General features: G+C 39.7%; 1 protein-coding gene across 1 annotated transcript in view; it reads left to right on the top strand.

Moving 5' to 3' along the window:
• Positions 1 to 17,434, top strand: part of slc38a4 (solute carrier family 38 member 4) — a 31,277-nt gene extending 13,843 nt beyond the window's left edge. The window contains exons 11-17 of the mRNA XM_072454958.1: positions 1,607 to 1,686; positions 2,318 to 2,418; positions 2,500 to 2,624; positions 13,125 to 13,269; positions 13,897 to 13,994; positions 14,744 to 17,268; positions 17,308 to 17,434. Of these exons, the coding sequence (XP_072311059.1) occupies positions 1,607 to 1,686; positions 2,318 to 2,418; positions 2,500 to 2,624; positions 13,125 to 13,269; positions 13,897 to 13,994; positions 14,744 to 14,848 (654 nt within the window). The 3' untranslated portion in view covers positions 14,849 to 17,268; positions 17,308 to 17,434. The remainder of the gene's footprint in view (positions 1 to 1,606; positions 1,687 to 2,317; positions 2,419 to 2,499; positions 2,625 to 13,124; positions 13,270 to 13,896; positions 13,995 to 14,743; positions 17,269 to 17,307) is intronic.
• The last annotated feature ends 3,142 nt before the right edge of the window (positions 17,435 to 20,576 follow it).

The raw sequence follows: 20,576 nt of genomic DNA, 5'->3' as shown, positions 1-20,576 counted from the left end.
GTGAATGGTACGCACAGCAGCACGCACAGGCCATAAGACACTGTGGCAACATTGCTCGAAAGACATGAATGAGAATCTCCCACACACCGTTACCATAGGAATGTCAAGTGTTTGTCTTGACGTGTTTGACCGAGGTGTGCCCTTTAAGATGCCTTTTTCCTATAACTCGTGTCTGACCCATTCACTCATAGGAGTAAAAACATCTTCAATGAACTAAAGCTTAAATCAGGGCAATTGTGTGAAGTCAATGGACAAAATGTGGATAAAAAAGCATGAAACAGGTCTCAACATGTAATGCATCTGGCTTAATAAATCAGCACAAATAGGTACAAATCAGGTTTTAATTGCATCTAAATTAAAACATGACCAAGGCTATTTTATAATAATGCATCACTTTTGCATATTGCTGTCCTTTGCACAAAGTTAATTCATTATCAATCAGGATTTTAAAAGGAATTAAATAGGTCTAAACCAGGTCCACAACTGGCCACAACCAAGACTCTGACCACCAGGGGGCGCACCATATCACAGAGGTGTTGGTTTTCAGAGATGCCATGTACGTACCACTAAAATTTAAAAGCAAAACTTTAATTTAAACCAGGAAATAGCTGTGTTATTGTTAGCAGCAAATTATGATATTTTTGTGTTGCCGTGTGCTATTTGTGCCTTAAAGTTAGACTACACATTTCACTATTCACTATTCAATTCAGATGTTACTAAACATTTTATAGCAAATAGTGACAAACCTTTATGACATAACTCCTTTGGAATCAATTATTTTCCATTGATTCCAAAAGTACTGTAGCAAGCTCAGAATACTGCGGTTCAGAAAACCGGTTTTTCAATTATTGCGATTATTTTTAGCCTCGGTAGGTGGAGTCTTTGAAACTGTCCACTGTAGAAATGTGCCCAATCAAACTGGATAAACACGCTGAACGCCGTGAGCCAAAGGGAAGTGACTTTCTCAAAGTCTCAAGCCCCTGAGCGTTACCATGGAGCTCATCTCAGTAATAACTGATATAAAACCACAATGAGGGGCCAATAATCTTACATTTATATTATTTAATCCATCTTCATTTTTTAAAAATATCTGCTGTATTAAATTGTTGCCAGGTTAATTGTTAGAAAAACACAGGAATATTTGCAAGTTTAAACATTAGAAAATACAATATAAATGTTTACTTTCTTTTTGCCGATAATCGTGATTAATTGTAAACTTCATCTTCCAATAAGCAACAGTGATATGCTTTCTGGACCAGTAGCAAATCATTCAAATCAATTGGATATTTTCCATATATAAGTATATAAATATAAAATTATTAGAAATTAGAAATATTTGAGTGTGGCGCTCTGTTGCTAAGTAACAGTCATTCCTCCCATTGGGGACAAAATGGCCTCCTGTTGGTTCTAAATATTATGATTTCATCTTCTGTCTGAAGAGGTGTATGAAAAGAATGAAAACACTTTGGACTGAAAGGGATTTAAAGGATTTAACTAAATGCAATATGTATGTTGTCCTGCAATATAAGTGTACTCTAGTGTGAAGCTTGTGAAACAGACTGTAGTAAATAAATGTCTAAAGTATGATGTTCTCGTCTTGTTTCAGACGGCGTACACCGTTCCCATCCTGGCATTTGCTTTTGTGTGTCATCCAGAGGTGCTGCCCATCTACAGCGAGCTCAAAGAGTGAGTCTGCACAGAGTTTATTCTGCTAAAGCTAGAAAATAGTACAAGTCTCACCCTAACATAAGCTGTTATAAGTCCTTGGACAAGACAGTGAGTGAGTTTAAAATGAAAAACAAAGGAAAAACAAGCTTTATATTCAAAACTACCGTCTGTCCAGCTTAAGATGTATTAGAAAAATGTACACAGAAATGTTTTAGCAATTAAACCATCATCAATTAAACAGAAGAGATGTGGAACAACTACTAGTAAATCCATGTATCACTTTTAATGGTCATTGTGAGTATTTAGAGTATTAGAGTGTTAGTATTGAGCATCTTTTGATCATCTCTATTGGTTTAACATTACGCAAACTGTAAATTCCCAGAGATCTTGACAGTTATAATCCTGTTTTATCAGTATGTTTTCACCTTTAAGAATCTTCCACGTACTTAATGAGTACAATAAAAAACCATAAACAACTGCAGTACGTCGATGCCACTTCTCCCACTTCTCGATGTGTATTCATGCCACTTCCCTTTGAGCTTCCACACGATCCGCCTCCTCCATCTGCCCTTTTGTCTCTTTCTTTTCCAAATAAATAAAAACAAATGTTGCCGTTCGAACGCTAAAAAAAAGCCTGTCGTTTTCGCAGCCGCGGCAGGAAAAAGATGCAGAACGTCTCCAACTTGTCCATCCTGGCCATGCTCATCATGTACATGCTGTCGGCCCTGTTCGGATACCTCACCTTCTACGGTACGATCCTGGTCGGGAATGTTTCCGGACGCTTCCTCCTGCGTTTGACTTTGAATGACACGAATCCTCTGCTTCTCACAGATAACGTGGAGGCCGAGCTGCTCCACACGTTCACAAAGGTCTATAAGTTCGACACGATGCTGCTGTTGGTGCGTCTGGCCGTGCTGACCGCCGTCACCCTGACCGTGCCCATCGTGCTTTTCCCGGTGAGTGCAACAACAAATCAACAACAACAACAACAGCAACAGCAACAACAAAAGTGCAGTGTTCTTTATTTGTGGTGAAAATGGATGGGATTAGAATTGAGTGGAATGCAAGACAGAAGGTTTGGCAATGTAAGAGAATAAAGAGTGGATTAATTTACATTCACGGACAGAGCGTGTGTATTAACTAGTGGATAAGAAGATATTGAAATTATGAATTATTCTCAGCAGCAAATATGTATTCGTTCAACTTAAGCGTCCACACATTTTACGTAATGTTGTGGATTTGTGATGGTTTTATTTGTACAACTCAATATTTGAAACTAAACTAAATGCAATCATGAACTGCTTTCTTAATCACTTACTTTATTATTAATCTGGTATTGCGTTTATTGAAATCTATGTCATCTTGTGTGATTTTTTTGGGATGTTTTTTGTATATAAATGAATCCTGAACGCCAGGACAAATACTAATATTTATTTAATCTTTATTAGAGATACAGGAGCGGACACAGAATCCATAGATAAAAGAAGGGGAGAAAAATAAGAATATTGTTCATACCGACAGTTTGCCTGTCATTATTATATATTATTATATTATTATATTCTGAGTTTGGAGCTATCAGACAATGAGGATTTAATGATTTATGAACGTTTGCACAGCCTTCTCGAATCGTTATTGACTCTTAAGATATAATACAGTGACTTGATTGGATAGAGCTTACAGTAAAAGAACGCTGCATGTCTCTCCTTGCTCTTACGTCACTGCTGACAATAGTATGGAGTCATTAAATAAAACAGTTTCTAATTCAAACAAAGAGATTTAACGTCACACACAACCATGTGTCGACTTAAGGCCCAGAATAAAAAGAAAGTTGCAATTCACATACTTGCTTCTATTGTTCTATAAATGAGAATGTATCATCATATTATCAGTTTTAGTGGAGCACTTTTCTCACATACACTCAATAAAATAAAGGATAGGAAATAGGGCAACATTTTTTGAAGTATCCCAATAACGCCAGACAAATTATAGTATGACAATCCAAGAAATAAGTGTTAAAATGTCTGTAACATGAATCTCTAAAGTGCAGAAATATCATCTGATTCAGAAATAATGAAAGTTAACAATATAACTTTTTTTCATTTTTTATTTTTAATCTGCTTTTTTGTAGATTTTTTTAAAAACGAATCCATCTAAATGTTGATCAAACCCTTCAATAGGTTTCTCTTTCTTTCCAAATCGCTCGTCAAGGTTCTCGTTCCTGATTCTCATTCCATACTTTGAATTCCCAAAGCGGCAAAACTGCTTCATGTTTTAGAAGCCCAACATTTGTGGAGTACAAAAATAATAGATTGCTTATAGACTATTACACGCTCGCCTTCTTCTGCTGTTTGTCATTCCTGCAGATAGAGCTTCTTAAAACTGGTTGTGAACATAATTACATATTTACATCCTTCTTTGTTTAACTTCTTTTCATTTGTTCCTCATTTTATGGATTTATATTTAGGTCGGTGTAATCCCTCATTTGTCCAGGAGTGTTCTATTGTAGAAAAAAGATTCAGTTGTAGTCATCTGGACACTGTTTTTTAAAAAAACAAGACGTTTCGAATCCTCCAATGGGGCAGTGTCCAGATGACTATGACTGAATCTTTTTCTACAAGTTATATTTAGCCACTACTTCCTTTTTGTGGCTTTTAAACCGAAATATTGTCCTTTTAATAGCCACTTAGTATCCTGTTTTATCCTGTATTGTTCCTCTTTTGACCGTACACACGTGAATCTATTTTATTAATCCCAATTGTTTAGTTCAGAGGTAATTCTCTTTCAGAACATATTTTGGGAATTAAATATGAACGACATAGTAACTCAATTTCTAGAATGAATCTTCACTTAACAGTTTTTTAATTTAATAGTCGTATATATGTGATACACACAGACAGCTTCTTTTGGTTTGCCCGTTCTACATGATGATCTCACCGCTCATACATGCTCCTTGTGCCAACTTCATCGTGCTCAAACCTCTCCATGCCTGTTCGTCACTTCCTTTCACACTTTCAGAACAGTTTTATCATTTTATCGCCCTTTTCCCCCCCGGCAATGTTTGTACAAGAGCCCTCGTTTTGTGTAGCATTTAGCTCGTATGGTTATGTATCCTCACCTTCTCATTAGCCGAGCACAAAGTCTTAAGGCTTAAGTCCAGCCCTTCTGAATGTGTGGAGGTTCTGTTCTCCAGCAGTGGAGGTCAAAAGTGGCGCTGCAGGTGACACCACCTTCACTCTCGTCACACATAAATTCACACTTAAGTAAGTGCCTCCCGTGTTCCAAACCCCTTATATGGACAAGGGGGTATATTTAGCACGACCCTTATCTGACAGGGGCCCACAGAAAATGCCAGGATGTAATGCACTCTAAAATGTTCTTAAATAGAAGTGTGTTGTGTCTGAGAGAAAGGAGTGAGGTCATCTTGTTTTATGGGATTGTTTCAAATCTCTGTCTCTGGATATACTGACAAAAAGTGATGGACTTAGATTAACTAATGGTGAATAAGTATGAGTATTTGCTGAAAATATAAGTGATAGTAGTGTTTGCTGAAAGAGTACATGATAATAGTGTGCAGTAACAATGTAGTAAGACGTTTTCTAACAAATTAATGAATCACTTATTTAAGGTTTCTAAAAATTAAACCAAAACTAAGCCAGTCCTTTAGTCACACATTTTATATTCCTTCTTCATGTAGTTATAGAGATCTGCCACTAGGGGCGCCAGAGTCCAGACAGTGACAGACTGAGTGAGAATGATGCAGCAGTGACTGCTCGTGATACATGTCAATGACATAGCAAGACAACACTAACCTTTCTTATCAAATTGATTATTAATACAAACAAAGAACCTCCTGTGCAGCATGACGCACGCTTTTTTGACCTTTTGTGGCTATTTGACCGTTCAAACAATAAAATATACACATTATTTCAAGAGGGGTGGTTCCTTATGACCTCTGCTACACCGAGTGGTGCTTATTGTAATGTTTCCATTAATGCATAGGTTATATTAATTATGTCCCCTATATGGTCAAATTCCTTACATAAAATAGGGCTTGTCTTTAATTTAATTCTGATCCTTTTGATTGGTTTCAGTTTCCTGTTAATATGCACCATTTTGAGGGCTTTTAAACATATAATATTTAGTTTTAAACTGATAATTGCTGTGGCAGCTGTGTTACTATTCGATCACTCTGAAACCCTGAGACTCATTTACTATTCATGGGCTTCAGCTTCTTGTTTTATTCAACATTTGAAGATTTTTCCCATTCAAAAGATATTTCATGGCAACAGTCCATTTCTCATTGTTCTTAACGGCATGGATAGATTATTTTTCCTTTAAACGTTTGTCCTCCTTTGGCCTGATATTGCCCGTATGCTGGATTGATGCTTTTGTCCTTCGTGCGGTAAAAAATGGGAGCTGCAGTGGAACTTTACAGACTGCTACATCACAATGGAAAAAGCCAGACGTGGATGTGGAGCGAGAGATAAAAAAGGCGGAGCCAGTCCCAGGGCCGACCCGGGACTCTGGCACAAGGATATCTGTTTGAACAAAGATGTCGTATCAGCCAGGGCTCGTCAGGCTATTCACGGTCAAGGCAAAATGCACAAAGAATCACAATTTCCAACCAATACTTTTGAGTGATCTTAACAATTTTACTGCTGTTTTGATGAGCTCATTTTGAGTCATCCACATCGTGTCCTTATGCGATCTGTCTCCTCTCTTAGCGCGCCATTCCACAGAAACCATACACTACACCTCCACCGTCTCCTAAATGTAAATGTACATATCTCTAACCTTGAGGGGGGTAAAGAACTGAAGATAAGACAATTAAAACTTTCCCATGCTGCGTTGTGTTTTCATTGTGCCAAAATTGGAACAAATGTCATGAGAAAAACCATGAGATATAGTTGTAGATATACGTAGACGGCACAAACCACACTTTCATTCAATACTTACGTCTACTCAAACTTATCGAAGCACCGTAGATAAGCAAAATGTCCAACTTTTTGCTCTAACACAAATTGTCAATAGAGTAGGCTGTAAAATGCTAATGCTAAAGGTAAAAGTGACTCATTATTAACTGATTTTTTATAATTGATTACCTTCATACTTCATACTGAGAAGAAGACAAAAATCACAATATAATAATGGATAGAGGGATGAGGGGGAAGTTTAGTCAAGCTGTAATCTTGAAATTGCTTGAAAAAAGATTAGAGTGATTCTCATTCAATCCAACCTCCAAAAAAGTCCAACTACATGTAAAGTACTTTTTTATCTTGCTTTTTATGTGCTTTTATCATCACTTCTTCATTCAGATCGTTTGTTTTCATAAAGCTGAGAAGTAATGTTGCTCTATTAGACTAAATTAAAGATCTCCTAGTTATAGTGCATCGTCAATCATCGAACAACTGTGATATCTTAACACATGAATCCCTAGTGAAGATACAATACATCCTTCACTCCAGGCATTGAACACTTAACTCGCCAATACTAAAGCGTACTTAATCAAAACCTTCAACACAAGGCTGTAACCTTAAACGCACAAAGACATTTCTCCTGACGTCCTCTGTGACATTTACCTCTGTCCTGGACTCCCTTTTGCCCTTCATTTTGTTAAAGAGGGGCTCGACCTCCTGTGGGAGATTGCATTTGCGTGGTGTCGCGAGTGTGTGTGTGTGTGTGTGTGTCTGTTGTTAGCGGGTGCAGTCACGTGAAGACAGATGTGTAGAGGCCACACAGGGCTTTGGGAGGATACAGCACATAATGAAAGGCTTTGCACCGAGTCAGACATGGCCCAGTTCTCAGGCTCCGAGTAGCCAACCAGTCTATGCTAAACACACATCCCTTAACTTTTCCTGCGTCCCAAGGTTAAGGTGCTCTCCTTATTTGTCTGCAGTTGGAAGATTGGGCCTGTGCACTTGACCCATTCTGATCTATTCTTTAATGCAATGTCAGGAGGAGTGGGCGACCCGGGGCGAGAGGTCGAGTTCAGGGCCGGGAGAACCTGAAAGGATTATCCTCTGGAAGTTTTAGGCTCATTTCTGTAAGATTACTACATTAAATTGGCCTGTTTGGATGATGGTAAAACTTTGTGTTGTTGCGATAGTTACATTTCAAACTCAATAATAAGGAAAAGGCTCAGTACTCGATACCGATTTCGATACCACGATGGTACGATCATGGTAAATAATAGTACTGTCTTTATGTTACGATGTGATCTTGTACTAGTTCTGATGAAGCTTTAAAACCAGGAAAGTCACATTTTTGTTTATGTGATTTCTTTCCAGTGTCAAGACTTCTTGAAAAGAGTATCTTGTTTCAACACTAGTTTTAGTATTGATTCGTGGCTGATTTTTGATGCTTTTGACGACCCTAGGCTGCTTTGTGGTGTGTTTTTGAGAAGGTGAATTTAAAAACATGAATGCATCAGTCCCTGAGGCGAGTCCTGGAGGTTAGGCAAGTTACCCACAAGTGTTCTGACAGTTCTGACCATTGCATGTCGAGTCGCTAATGTTTTTCAAGTTGACATAATCAACCCTTTAAAAGTTTGCAAACAAAAACATTCTGAGAGATCACAAAATCAAGGTGGCATTTTGTTAAACTCGAGTACAATTTGGAGGCTAGAAAACTGTATCTCCATCTTTCGTCACAGAAAAGCCAACAAAAGTGACATTTCTACCTTGGAAATTCAAACGTGTTGCTTATTTTTTGTTATAAAGCCTTAAAAACATTACAGTTTTGACCAGATGTTGGTTAAAGATTAAAATTGTTGAATGGGTCTATATGTTGGCTCCATTCTGATGTCACAGAGTTGAAACGTTTGTGAGAGTTTGGCTGAAACCTTGACAGCGTGCAGTACTCCTGAGTGTCCACTGGGGGCGCTCACACGTAGACACATCCGGAGTTTGTATGGAAGGTTAGATATGACTGTGTGTAGATATTTCTGCTCTGCCTATGCAGCTGCTGAGTTTCACTTCACTGTGTATATTTCAGACATGTTTAAGGGAAGATGCCAGACAGTAGCTCTGAAAATCTACATATTGAGTTCCACTTTGAGTACGCAATCTATGAAAGAAGAGAAATGTGTTGCATCATATAAACATCTGACAGGTTAGAGTCCCAAATTAAGTGCTCGTGTCACATTTATTCTTTCAATTGCCTGTTTTTCTGATTTATGATGTTTTAGGTTGTTATTGTAGAAAAGTTTTATTCATTCATTTTTATTTCCTAATTTCCAATGGATAGAATTGACTTTACTGTAACTAAAATGGTGTAATTATTGATTGTTGCAACAAATCTAATAAGGATTGGCGATATTGACAAAAATGAATATCAAAATTGTTTGTGGGAGTGTCCTGATACCAATATTATTTCAATGTGCTAATTAGTTGAGGTTTAATTAACACATTTTTCATATTTATTTCATATTTTTAATCAGCATTTTTTATAGCATTTGTACAAGAGATGATATACTTCACATTTTGCATGTCTTTAAAACAACATTCACAATATTATCTAACTTCTGTATGTTTTATGTATTATAATTGTACGTATTTATCTAGTTTAGCACATCTGATCTGTTCGTTACTGTTGCTATGGTGGAATATGGTTGGCTCTTGTGGTGGCAAAAATCTCTAGATAAGACAAAGAAGCAAGTTGTTTCGTTTCAAAAGTAAACTGTTTAATCTTGTGGCTGAATCAGAAAGAAACTCGTGTGGACTCCATTCTCATAGAAGGCCGAGTCCACGCGTCTGTCTCTTGCCTGCTTCCCAAACTGTGTGTCTCCCAAATCCTCCCGTCCCACGTCTGTCCCCTTCCTTAAATCACCGATGGTCACATGACCACACACACACAGAAGTTCCCGGTCACTGGTCTCTCAGGTACAAAGGAACCAATGGGACATCAAAGAAACAGTGGTTTCAGGAAGGAGACAGTACATAACATTTGCATTCATTCAATTCACATGTCTTGCCTAGTGTGAAACATAACGTGGGACTTCCTAGCCACTCCAGGGAGTCCGGACATGTAAATTTCCAGGCCAAAAGGGGTTGTCAGGCTGTTAGAACTAAATCTGATTAGAAATAGAATTGAAAGTTAAAAAGTAAAGGGCCAGATTATATTTTTTCCACAACACTCTGCAGATGCTCGTACTGCGGCGGCGAGGACCGTCTTGTGTACATGATTTGAATCCGTCACAACACGGCCCTGCGTGCGGTGTCCCGGAGCTCACCTGGCTGCACCGGTTCAGTCCGGGTCAAACCGGGTCAAACCGGCTGGCTCCGGTCCACGTCCTGCCTCAGTGTGAGCTTCTGTTTGTATGTGTACGTCAGGGCCAGAGTCAAATATGTGCAAATACCACCCGGCGCACACCAAAGCGACTCCCCAGCTCGCAACTGCGCGCTGAAGAGTTTAAACCCTCCTCGCAAAATGTCCCACTCAAACTCCACTTTTCTATTCACTTATTACGCAACCTGGCACGGCGGACGAGTTGTGCACGTCTGCTCTGAGCGATGTTCTCTTAAATGTGGCCGTTATCCTTTAAGAGAGACCTTTGAAGGCGTTTGTTTGGCAGCGGCGGCGGTGGACATGGTCCCGGGACGCTGGGGTCTTTGGGTTCAGCCTGACAGCGCAGAAAATCCACTCGATGTGACTTTATGTGCGCCTCTGATCCCGCTGGTTCTGGGAGGGTTTTAAATCTAAAGGTAATAAGGGCAGGCATGTGATCCACCGGCACCAGCGAGGAATCCTCTAGAGCTCAGTATCAATCTGTGGTAAAGTTCAAATGTGCCGCGTTGTGTAGTTTTCAGTTTTATATCTCAGTGATTGTAAAGCCCGCGGAGGCTTTACAATATAAAGAGGGAGAACTGAAGACAGGTAAAACGTGCATGTATTTTAGCTTGGACTTTTGGGAAAACGAATTAAATACAATTATGGAGGGATTTTTAAGTCATTATCTTCATCCACCAACTCAATGTGCTCAATGTTAATCGCTCCACTTTTTACTACAATGTTAACTTATTTCCATGTATTTTTAAACAATATTACTGCTCTGATATTCGTTCAGTTGGAGAGAGCACATCTGAGCTATTGTAGTAGAAATACAGAGAAATGATTGGAATATATCTAAATGATTATTCCGCTATAGTTTAAGTTTTGTCGGCTAATTGTTTTAGCTTCAGTCCAGATTGTGACAAACCCTTGAAATGCTTATGACAGCTTTTTATCATTTTCAAATGTTGACTTTATGAAGTGTAAATAAACCTGTTGTCGATATAAATTATAGTTTTACACTAATCAGGTAACTATTTGTGGAGAAAAGTTGAAAAATCTGCAGAAGCATCACACTGGGGTACTCTTTCCACTAGGGTACTCATCACACTAGGGTACTCATTACACTAGGGTACTCATCACACTAGGGTACTCATTACACTAGGGTACTCATCACACTAGGGTACTCATCACACTAGGGTACTCATTACACTAGGGTACTCATCACACTAGGGTACTCATTACACTAGGGTACTCATTACACTAGGGTACTCTTTCCACTGGGGTACTCATCACTATAGGGTACTCATCACTCTAGGGTACTCTTTCCACTGGGGTACTCTTTCCACTAGGGTACTCATCACACTAGGGTACTCATCACACTAGGGTACTCATCACACTATGGTACTCATTACACTAGGGTACTCATCACTCTAGGGTACTCTTTCCACTGGGGTACTCATCACTATAGGGTACTCATCACACTGGGGTACTCATCACACTGGGGTACTCGTCACTCTAGGGTACTCTTTCCACGGGGGTATTCATCACTATAGGGTACTCATTATACTAGGGTACTCTTTCCACTGGGGTACTCTTTCCACTAGGGTACTCATCACACTAGGGTACTCATCACACTATGGTACTCATTACACTAGGGTACTCATCACTCTAGGGTACTCTTTCCACTGGGGTACTCATCACTATAGGGTACTCATCACACTGGGGTACTCATCACACTGGGGTACTCGTCACTCTAGGGTACTCATTACACTAGGGTACTCTTTCCACGGGGGTATTCATCACTATAGGGTACTCATTATACTAGGGTACTCTTTCCACTGGGGTACTCTTTCCACTAGGGTACTCATCACACTAGGGTACTCATCACACTATGGTACTCATTACACTAGGGTACTCATCACTCTAGGGTACTCTTTCCACTGGGGTACTCATCACTATAGGGTACTCATTATACTAGGGTACTCTTTCCCCGAAGGGTACTCAAGTTTTTGTACAACTTACACAGAAGAAACAACTTTTTTGACACTAAACATTAACTTAACAAAATAAAGGTGCTCTCATACATTTGTATTCGTCAAATAAGTAAATTGTGAGATTAGATGAGTTTTGACCCAGTGTTTTCTGGGTAATTTCCTAGTGTAAAGTTAAAATAATAAACCTAAACAAATACATTGAGTGGTCCAAACTGTCATGTGCACTTGAAGTTACGAGCAGCCTTTGTTAGTCACCTAAAGTGTAGCACAATGTCGTCTTTCCCGATACTTAATTCTGCTTCAGCTGTCAGTCCAGAGGAGCCGCTCATTGTTTGTTGTGACTGGTGCACCTGCCTCTTTCCTAATGCGCCTTTTTCGGCTGAAAGAGGAAGTCAAAATGGCAGGCGGGACTACGATGTCTCAACTACAGCGCCACACCTCACCCAAACATCCGGTCCCGCCTGTCGCCGCGGCTGATGCAACCGCGCCGCTCTGTTGCGCTGCAGGAGTTAATCCCGTGACGCTGCGAGGTGCCACAAAGCTCCGCCCCCGTTTGGTCCTCTCGTCTTGTGGTGGAGCTTTCACCTGATGCCTCCCACCTTTCCCCCAGTGAGGACTTAGGACGGCCACTGGCGTCTCGGAGCGCACAATGCAGCCAGTCAGCCGTGGCCTCGACGGAAAGATAAACTTCAGACTGGAGGCGACTGTGGGAACGAGACTGAGTCGACCTTTAATTATTTAACTTGTGAAAAGAGTCGTTTCTGATGTAAAACAAAGGAGAAGCTGCACGTGTCAGACCGCATACGATTCAACACAGTGTTCAATGGATTTCAGGCTAAAAAAGTGAATAAAGCTGGTGTTTTTTGAGTCAATTCCTAAAGTTTTCGATCCACTCACAGCGCACATGTTCTTCATTTACTGCTGCAGCCAATTTGCATTTTGTCTTGTATTACACGTGCCGTTATGCATCGTTCCTGGTTAGTTTTGCTGAAATTTACGCTGTGCATCGATTCTATTTTGCGCAAAACACAAACTTTAAAAACTAAAAAGGGAGACAACGTAAGGAAAGTGTAAAAGAATACCAAACCCTTGAATACAAATGTTTTGTTCCCCACATTCAGTCTTAAACATTACAATTGTTCTATGTGTTTGTGATGAAATGACCTGTGAACCCCGTGTTTTCGCCTCCAGATCCGATCGTCCATCACCGCTCTCCTCTTCAGCCAGCGCGAGTTCAGTTGGATCAGACATTTGCTCATCGCTGCCGGGATCCTGGTCTTCAACAACCTCCTGGTCATCTTCGTGCCCACCATCCGAGACATCTTCGGCTTCATCGGTCAGTCCTGCTCTTGTTTAAAGACCGCAACATATCCTAGACTATTTATGTCGTTATTAGTGATTATAAGTGTCTCGTTTCGTGGATTTTCCGGTGGTGTTCGAGACCTTCTAGTTCCGTGTTGATTTAGTACTAGTTTAGGGCAATTTTGTGTCCTGTTTTAGGCCTAGTTTAGTCCAGATTGAGAAAATTCACATATTTATTCACATATATATATACTTTTGTTGCATTTATGACACTTTTAGATGGATGTTCTGTGTGTTGCCAGACTGCATTTGAAGTTATCCCAATAATGCTTTCTAAAGTGTTTAAAATCCCACATGAAGGCAGTGTACAGTGTAGTTTAGGGCAGGTTTTGTGCAGTATTTGGAGGAACAGGTTTAGAGCTTAAAGTGCCTTTGTCAGCTGTGCAGTCGCGTGAGCCTTTTGTGACCAGCGGACCTCACGTTTTTGAGGAGAAATAGTACGAACTGTTTGTACCCGCTTTGACTCAAAGTCCTTCCGTGCCAAGATAATGTAATAAAAGGACTACACTTTCTATCATCACCAAAGCAGATTACGTTTTATTCAGATATTGGCTGTTTATCATCTGTCCCGTTGCGCTGATTCGGTGCTTTTGTCGTTCAGGGTCCTCCGCTGCCACCATGCTCATCTTCATTTTGCCCGCCGCTTTCTACCTGCGCCTGGTCAAGTCGATACCGTTGAGATCGCCGCAGAAAATCGGGGTGAGTACCTAGCTAATAAAAAGAAAAATAGCATCAAAAGCTCTGACTGTGACCGTGCACAATGAGTGGTCAGGTCATACTTTTTAGATGTTGCATGTTCCAGTCTTTAATCTCGGATGTCTTTGCTGCACTAAATAGTTATATCGCCCTTTAAACATCCAAAAGTCTGATTCTGTTCAGTTTGGCTTATATCTTTTATATAATATTCCATAGTATGGCATAAAATATATCATTCTGCATGGAGAATTTTCCAAAGTATCGTTTTTACTTTTTCCATAGAATTATGCAGATGACTTTCCCCCTGCACAAAGTTCCACACTGTGCATTTAAATAAAAGTTCAAATGTAATTGTATCATATTATATTATACTTTCACTGCATCAGAATATTTAGCTGCATTAAAATTGCATCATATTTCACAAAATTAATTATTTTTATTTTTTTCTACAAGCAGTAGATAGTTCTTCTGTTGCAGTTTTGCTACTTTACTTTCTACTACACCAATGCTACCAGTACGAGTGCTACACAGATTACTTACTATTAGCATGACTACATCTGTTTTACTCCAATTTCGTTACCGTCCTTATCCAATGTTATTATTACAATAACATTAATATTTCCCCATAGCTGTCATGCAAATTCTAAGATAAACATGCAAATCACTGTCTTTTAGCCAAAGTCAAACCAGGATGTTAATTGTAAAACCTTGTGCTTTAGTCCTTTTTCTCACTGTCTGTATCCTCTCCACAGGCGGCCGTCTTCCTCGTGGTGGGAGTCATCTTCATGATCGGCAGCTTGTCCCTCATCGTGCTCGACTGGGTGCACAACCCCCCGGGCTCCGGCGACAGTCACTAAAAACAAACTTATTTCACTGAAAACTCAAGCCGTGCAGCGAAAAACCAATCACCTCTTGTTTGTAGCGAGCCCTGCTATTCCCCAGGGGGAGGACGGCGGGCCATCTCTTTTCTACATTAAACATGGTTACAGTATTGACTCGCATGCTGCACTGGGAAGACATCCAAACATATCACTGGAGGGAAAAACGAACGTTCTTTTGTCGCTGCCAAGTTCAGGATGTGACACCGGTCAAACAGTCCCCGCGGCGAGGGACACGCCCGGCATCCAAACACGGCGCCTGCATCTGCAAGAAGAAGAAGGCAATCGTGACTGAACGAGATGATCAAAACCAGCTGTGAAGAGACAACGGGCGCCGCCAAACCATGTACCTCCTGTGCACTTGAAGACACTTGGAAACTATACAATGTAATGTCCACAGAGACACAAAGCACTTCTTAGCGTTAACATTAACTTTGAACGCATTGGCAAAGTGGGACAGCCAATCCCGAAACAATCACCTTCACGTTTGCGGCCGGTCAGTAAGATCATCCACATGTGTCCGTTTATTAGGCAGGAATCTTCTTTTATTAGAGATACCACCACACGGGAGTCAGTCAACATGAATGTACAGTGTGTTATACGTCTAGGCTTTTTAACTTAAACATGAACCATACTTTTACTGTAGATACCTGGTTTTAATTGGCTTTGCATTGCTTTAGAAAAACAAAAAAGTAAAGCTCCACCAACCAGCCAAGTACAATCGCATCACGTTCTGTGCCATAAGTTTGGCCTAAAATGTTCTTATTACGACTAATTTAACAGTTTTTTTTTCATTTAGTTTAGAAGCGTTTTAGGTCATGTATAACTAATGACGTACTCAAAGTGCCTGGGTTAAAATTTAATGTGTCCAAAGTATAAAATACCTTAAAATATCCTTGTAATTTGAATCAGTTGATAGCCAAGAATGTTGTACATTGCAAATTTAGCATAATACCAAAAAAGATGAACAAACATTATTGTACGATTGTATTGATCAAAACGGTTTTCCCATCGCTGCAGAAGCTAAGTCGTGTTTTTGAAAAGGTCAGGGGCACCTCGGAGCGAATCACATTGAGATTCCACTCATAATGGAGTCAGTCGTGTGCACAGCGTCTCAGGCGATCACAGCAACAATTTCCACCTCACAATTCGAAGTGGATTGAGCTGTTGTGTGAGAGCAAATGCGTACATGACTAATTCTGCGTCCGACACTACATAATGTACTTTATTTATCTATATATTGTTCACCACGTATTTAGGACTTGGTTTCAGGCAGCGATGAAGCCTTCCATCACCCCAGGCAACTCCCCCTAGCTCCGACAGCTGATTATGAGGCATTTCCAGGCCAAGCGATTGATAAAATACAATTAAACGCCTTTAAACACCACTTTAGTACAGAACCGGGCCAGACAGAACCATTTACACAGTGTGCCTTTCACCTTTTCCTCCACACAGATGTATATTTTGAACTCTCTCCGCCGCCGTTACATGTCGTGATCACATCCAGCCAAAGTGGACAGCCTTTTATAGATCCTTTGTAGATCTATGTACATGAGTCGAATAGATATTTAAAATGAAATAGTGTATTATGTGCATGTTTTTTTGATTCGAACTTGGTCTTTTTGGACATTTGTATATGCTCTGTAAATATTATTTTATGGTACACTGACAGTTTGTTTGTGTGGGTTGTTAGGGGTTGTTCAGCCTTATTCGAGTCTTTGGCCATCCAGTGTTTTACTACATGCTATATATATCTATAAATATATTTGTCCTTTAGATTTTGCTCTTGCTGTATGACAGTAGTGTTTCTCTTTACTTTAAGATTTGTAGAATTGTCTATCATTTTACTGTTTTATCCGAGCAGTCTATGTCAAGCTATGATCATGTTTGTGGGCTCCGCTGACCAAAATTCACTTTAAGTCAAAGTATTTCGTGCAAACAGTGCCATAAAATCCACACACACCAGGTTCACGACACAGTGAAATGTTGTTAATGTAACTGATGCATGTGTCTCAGTGCGGTCATGCAGACGTTGTCAAAGTTTTGTTCTGGTGGTGTTTCCGTGACCTGACGTATGATGTTATATGAAACGGCTCTGATCACAATGATTTCAGATGTAGATTAGCGATTGCCATAAGATGCGGCGTGTTCCTGCTAACATTGGTCAAGATTCTGGTCAGACAATTGTAACAAGCATCGTCATATTATGAAAGGTCTTAAACTGGCAAGTTCAAAATGCTCCTTGAATGTGGTTGATTGGCTTACATTTTCTTGTTAAATTGCAAACATTGTGATTGTGTGATAAGGAATCAAATGTTAGTTATTCTATGCTTATTGTTATGGTACACAAACTAAACTAATACGCATCATGTATTTTAAGAAATGTAATCCAAACCATTGTATTTGAGTTGGTCTCAATTGTATATTGAATAGAACAGCTTGAGCCACTTTTATTCTATTTAGAATGTAATCATATAACGGTTCAAAAGGGTTTGATTATGCCCATTATACTGATTGTTGGGAAATCTGAAGAGCTATGATTAAATAAAATAATCAATTCAAGATAATCCTTTAAATATATGACCTAAAAAGTAGGACGCAATAATGCATTTTGCCCCAGTTTAGACTGAAATACCTTCCCCTCTTTCACTCTCTTACCTTTGCTTGATTGAGCCGAGCTGTACAATACTGTTGTATATGTTGTATATACTGAGCGTATATATATATATATATATATATATATATATATATATATATATATATATATATATATATGGGTCTTGGACTGGTGGTTGTGGTCCATAGCCTTATAGACAGTGCTTGTAGTTAGCTGTATAGAAACACCTGCCTTATTTTTCTATGGAACCTCAGTCGGGAAGAGCTCGGTTTCCTGTGGATCAGGCTGAACATTCACGTTTGTATTATGAACCCGATCAAAGGGCATGTTTTTTTTTTTATCAGTGATGCTGTTTCGTTATGATGAATACAAATAAAAATGCAAAAGAGACGACGGCGTCATTGTATTGATTTTCACTCGATGCATTATTAAAAAATGCAAACCACAAGAGCATTCGCCTCGGATGTTTCATTTATTTTACCAACAGAAAGCTAGAAACTCCTGAAACAACAGTGGGAGACAGGGACAACAAACCAAAGGAGTCTGTGAAGAGAAAAAGTGGTTCATTCTTTAGTTGCATTCTTCTTGTACAGTCACTTAATAGTATATTATAGTCACATGCTGTAAGAGATGTATTATTTACTTGATCTAATACAAAATAAATTGCCAACCAACATGTTAAAGAAGTGTCTGGATCAGAATTAAGGAAATAATATGAAAAGTGGTTTTGATGGACATGAACAGCAGACAGAAACCTTTGACCCTCAACTTAATTTGGTTAATGAAACAACCCTAAAGGTGTGAGTGATAAGCCACGTCTCAGAAAGACAGAGATATGGCAACCTCTGTATCTGCCAACAATTACATGACCATTTGCCTGGAACATTCCAAACTTATGGCACTAATAATGTCTTTCAATTAATACATTAAAGATACTGTAGTACATCCTTGGCAAGCAAAGCAATAACATCTCCATGGAGACAAGCCGGTGGTGGACCCTCCATCAGATGACACCTTTAAATGCAGGAAGGCATCAAGTGTCTTGCCCAAGGACAAAACAATAATCCCTCATGAGGTCAATTCCTGCATCTGACCCATTAATCAACCAGTGCCACTTGGGCATCCTGTCAGGGGCCGACAGGAGGAGTGTTCTGTGCAGGGGCCCAGATGAGAGGAGCCTTGAGAATGACCAGGTTAGTCTGTCCGTGGCAGTAAATTGTCTATATTATGTTGTGACGTATGTTTTTTCTGCAATAACGGTATAATCTATAAAACATGTTAATCATTGTTTTGTTTTTTTGACTATTTTAAATCACATAGAATGACTTAATAAAAGAAACAAGTGCGATTTAACTCTTGTGTTTTAACTGTAGCTAGAGCAGAGCCTAAACTCTTATTATAAATCATGATTTCTCTTGATCTGAATCCAGGAGGTGTTGGGTGTCAAGGCGATGCTGAATTCACGTCACGCTGACTCTTACATAACACGTCTGCCCAAATGACTCAGGCTGAAGCCAGAGCGGCCTATTTCAGTCCAGCGTCCACACTTTTAGTCCAGATTAGATCAAAATGTCCACTGTCTTTCTTTGGAGTTGGCGTCTACTGCCGACATGTAACACCGGCCTGCCATGTTCCCACACTTTTGAGTCACGTCCCAAAGAGGACTTAACCCGCCATTGCCTGCTCATACTACAGCCCCGTAATACTCTGTCCATGCAAGAGATCCACGCAGCACTCGCGACGGTTTAAGAACTACACTTTGGGTTGGGAAATGTGGGGGTGTTTCTGTGGGAAGTTTGCACGTTCTATCTGTGTCAGGGCGAGTTTGAGCAAGGTTCTCCGGTTTCCTAAGAAAATACAACGAATTTTCCCTCCAAGTCGATAGTTCTAGCCAAATGTAACTCTAAAGATTTGGAGTTTGGTCCCTGAGTGCGGCTCCTGACGGGTTCTTTCAATGGAATTAAAAGTAGGGTCAAATGTGGAAGACAAATTCCCCTACAAGGAGTTTATACGACAGAGTTTCATGTTTTTCTAATGATTACTTTGTTTGGTCGCCATGGTAAATAATAGTAATCTCTCTACAGCCCTTTACAAACAGCACACACGGCTGATCTCTGAGCGTCTTTTACCCAAATCTGGTCAGACTGGTCTTGCCCCAGTTTACATGCAGCAAAAAGAACCACATAGGTTTGAGTTGGGCTGAGGGATGTTTGGGTGCCTCTGGTAATTTAGCATTAGCACCAAAACTTTGCTGCTATAATTGCTGATAAAAACGGAGATCCTACATATAACGACATTTTTGTCAAACCTACTGTAGACAACTCTTTCACGTGGAGCTTTTGTCTGTCAGACTTGCTGGGAAATGTGTGTCTCTCATGTTATTTGTTCTCTGCAGAGCAAATAAACACATTGACTCCAGGTAGTTCCGTGGCTGATTCTTATCTTACACCTCCCTTAGTTTGCTCCTGTCGTCATCGGACTGCTTTGTTTAACTCTTACATGCATCTGAATACAAATAGAAGAGTGTGGAATGACGAGAGGTGGTTTACTTTTATAAATGTGCCTTTCAATGTTCCTCCCCCGAAGCAAAAGTGCAGAGTGAGTCCCTGTATTGATCACCGGTCTTTGGCCCTCGATGAAATGCAGCAGTCATTCTTAAAGTCACGACACACACTTACACTGAGGTGCCTTTAGTACTTTTTAGACTTTTTACCTTCGATTTTGATTAATTATTTGATAACTTTTTTACAAAGTGACCCGACAAAAGGCAAGTTTGTGTGTCCGTTTAACTGTGGGTTGTGTTGTTGTGTGGGTCAGGTGGGTCAGGTGAACACAAAAAGATTTATAAATAAAGTAGTCCTCATGTCCAACCAGGATTACAAAAATCACCCACGTTTTCAAACTTTGGAACAATAGGCCAAATCTTTAGTAAAATATCATATACAATCTTTTCATGTTTTCATGTTTGTGCTCAGGCAGTTTATCTTTCTTGTAGCCTATGTCATTTACTCATGGCAAAACGCAAGAGTAACACATTATAATGCTTTATTCCATAAATGCCATTCATCTATTATTATTAATCACATTTGC

The sequence above is a fragment of the Eucyclogobius newberryi genome, unplaced genomic scaffold (assembly GCF_026437365.1).
Source record: "Eucyclogobius newberryi isolate DKJ021-1_F unplaced genomic scaffold, fEucNew1.0.hap1 SCAF_2, whole genome shotgun sequence".
In the NCBI taxonomy this organism is placed as follows: domain Eukaryota; kingdom Metazoa; phylum Chordata; class Actinopteri; order Gobiiformes; family Gobiidae; genus Eucyclogobius; species Eucyclogobius newberryi.
The sequence above is the reverse complement of the archived record's forward strand: the minus strand, read 5'-3'. Positions and strand labels throughout refer to the sequence as shown.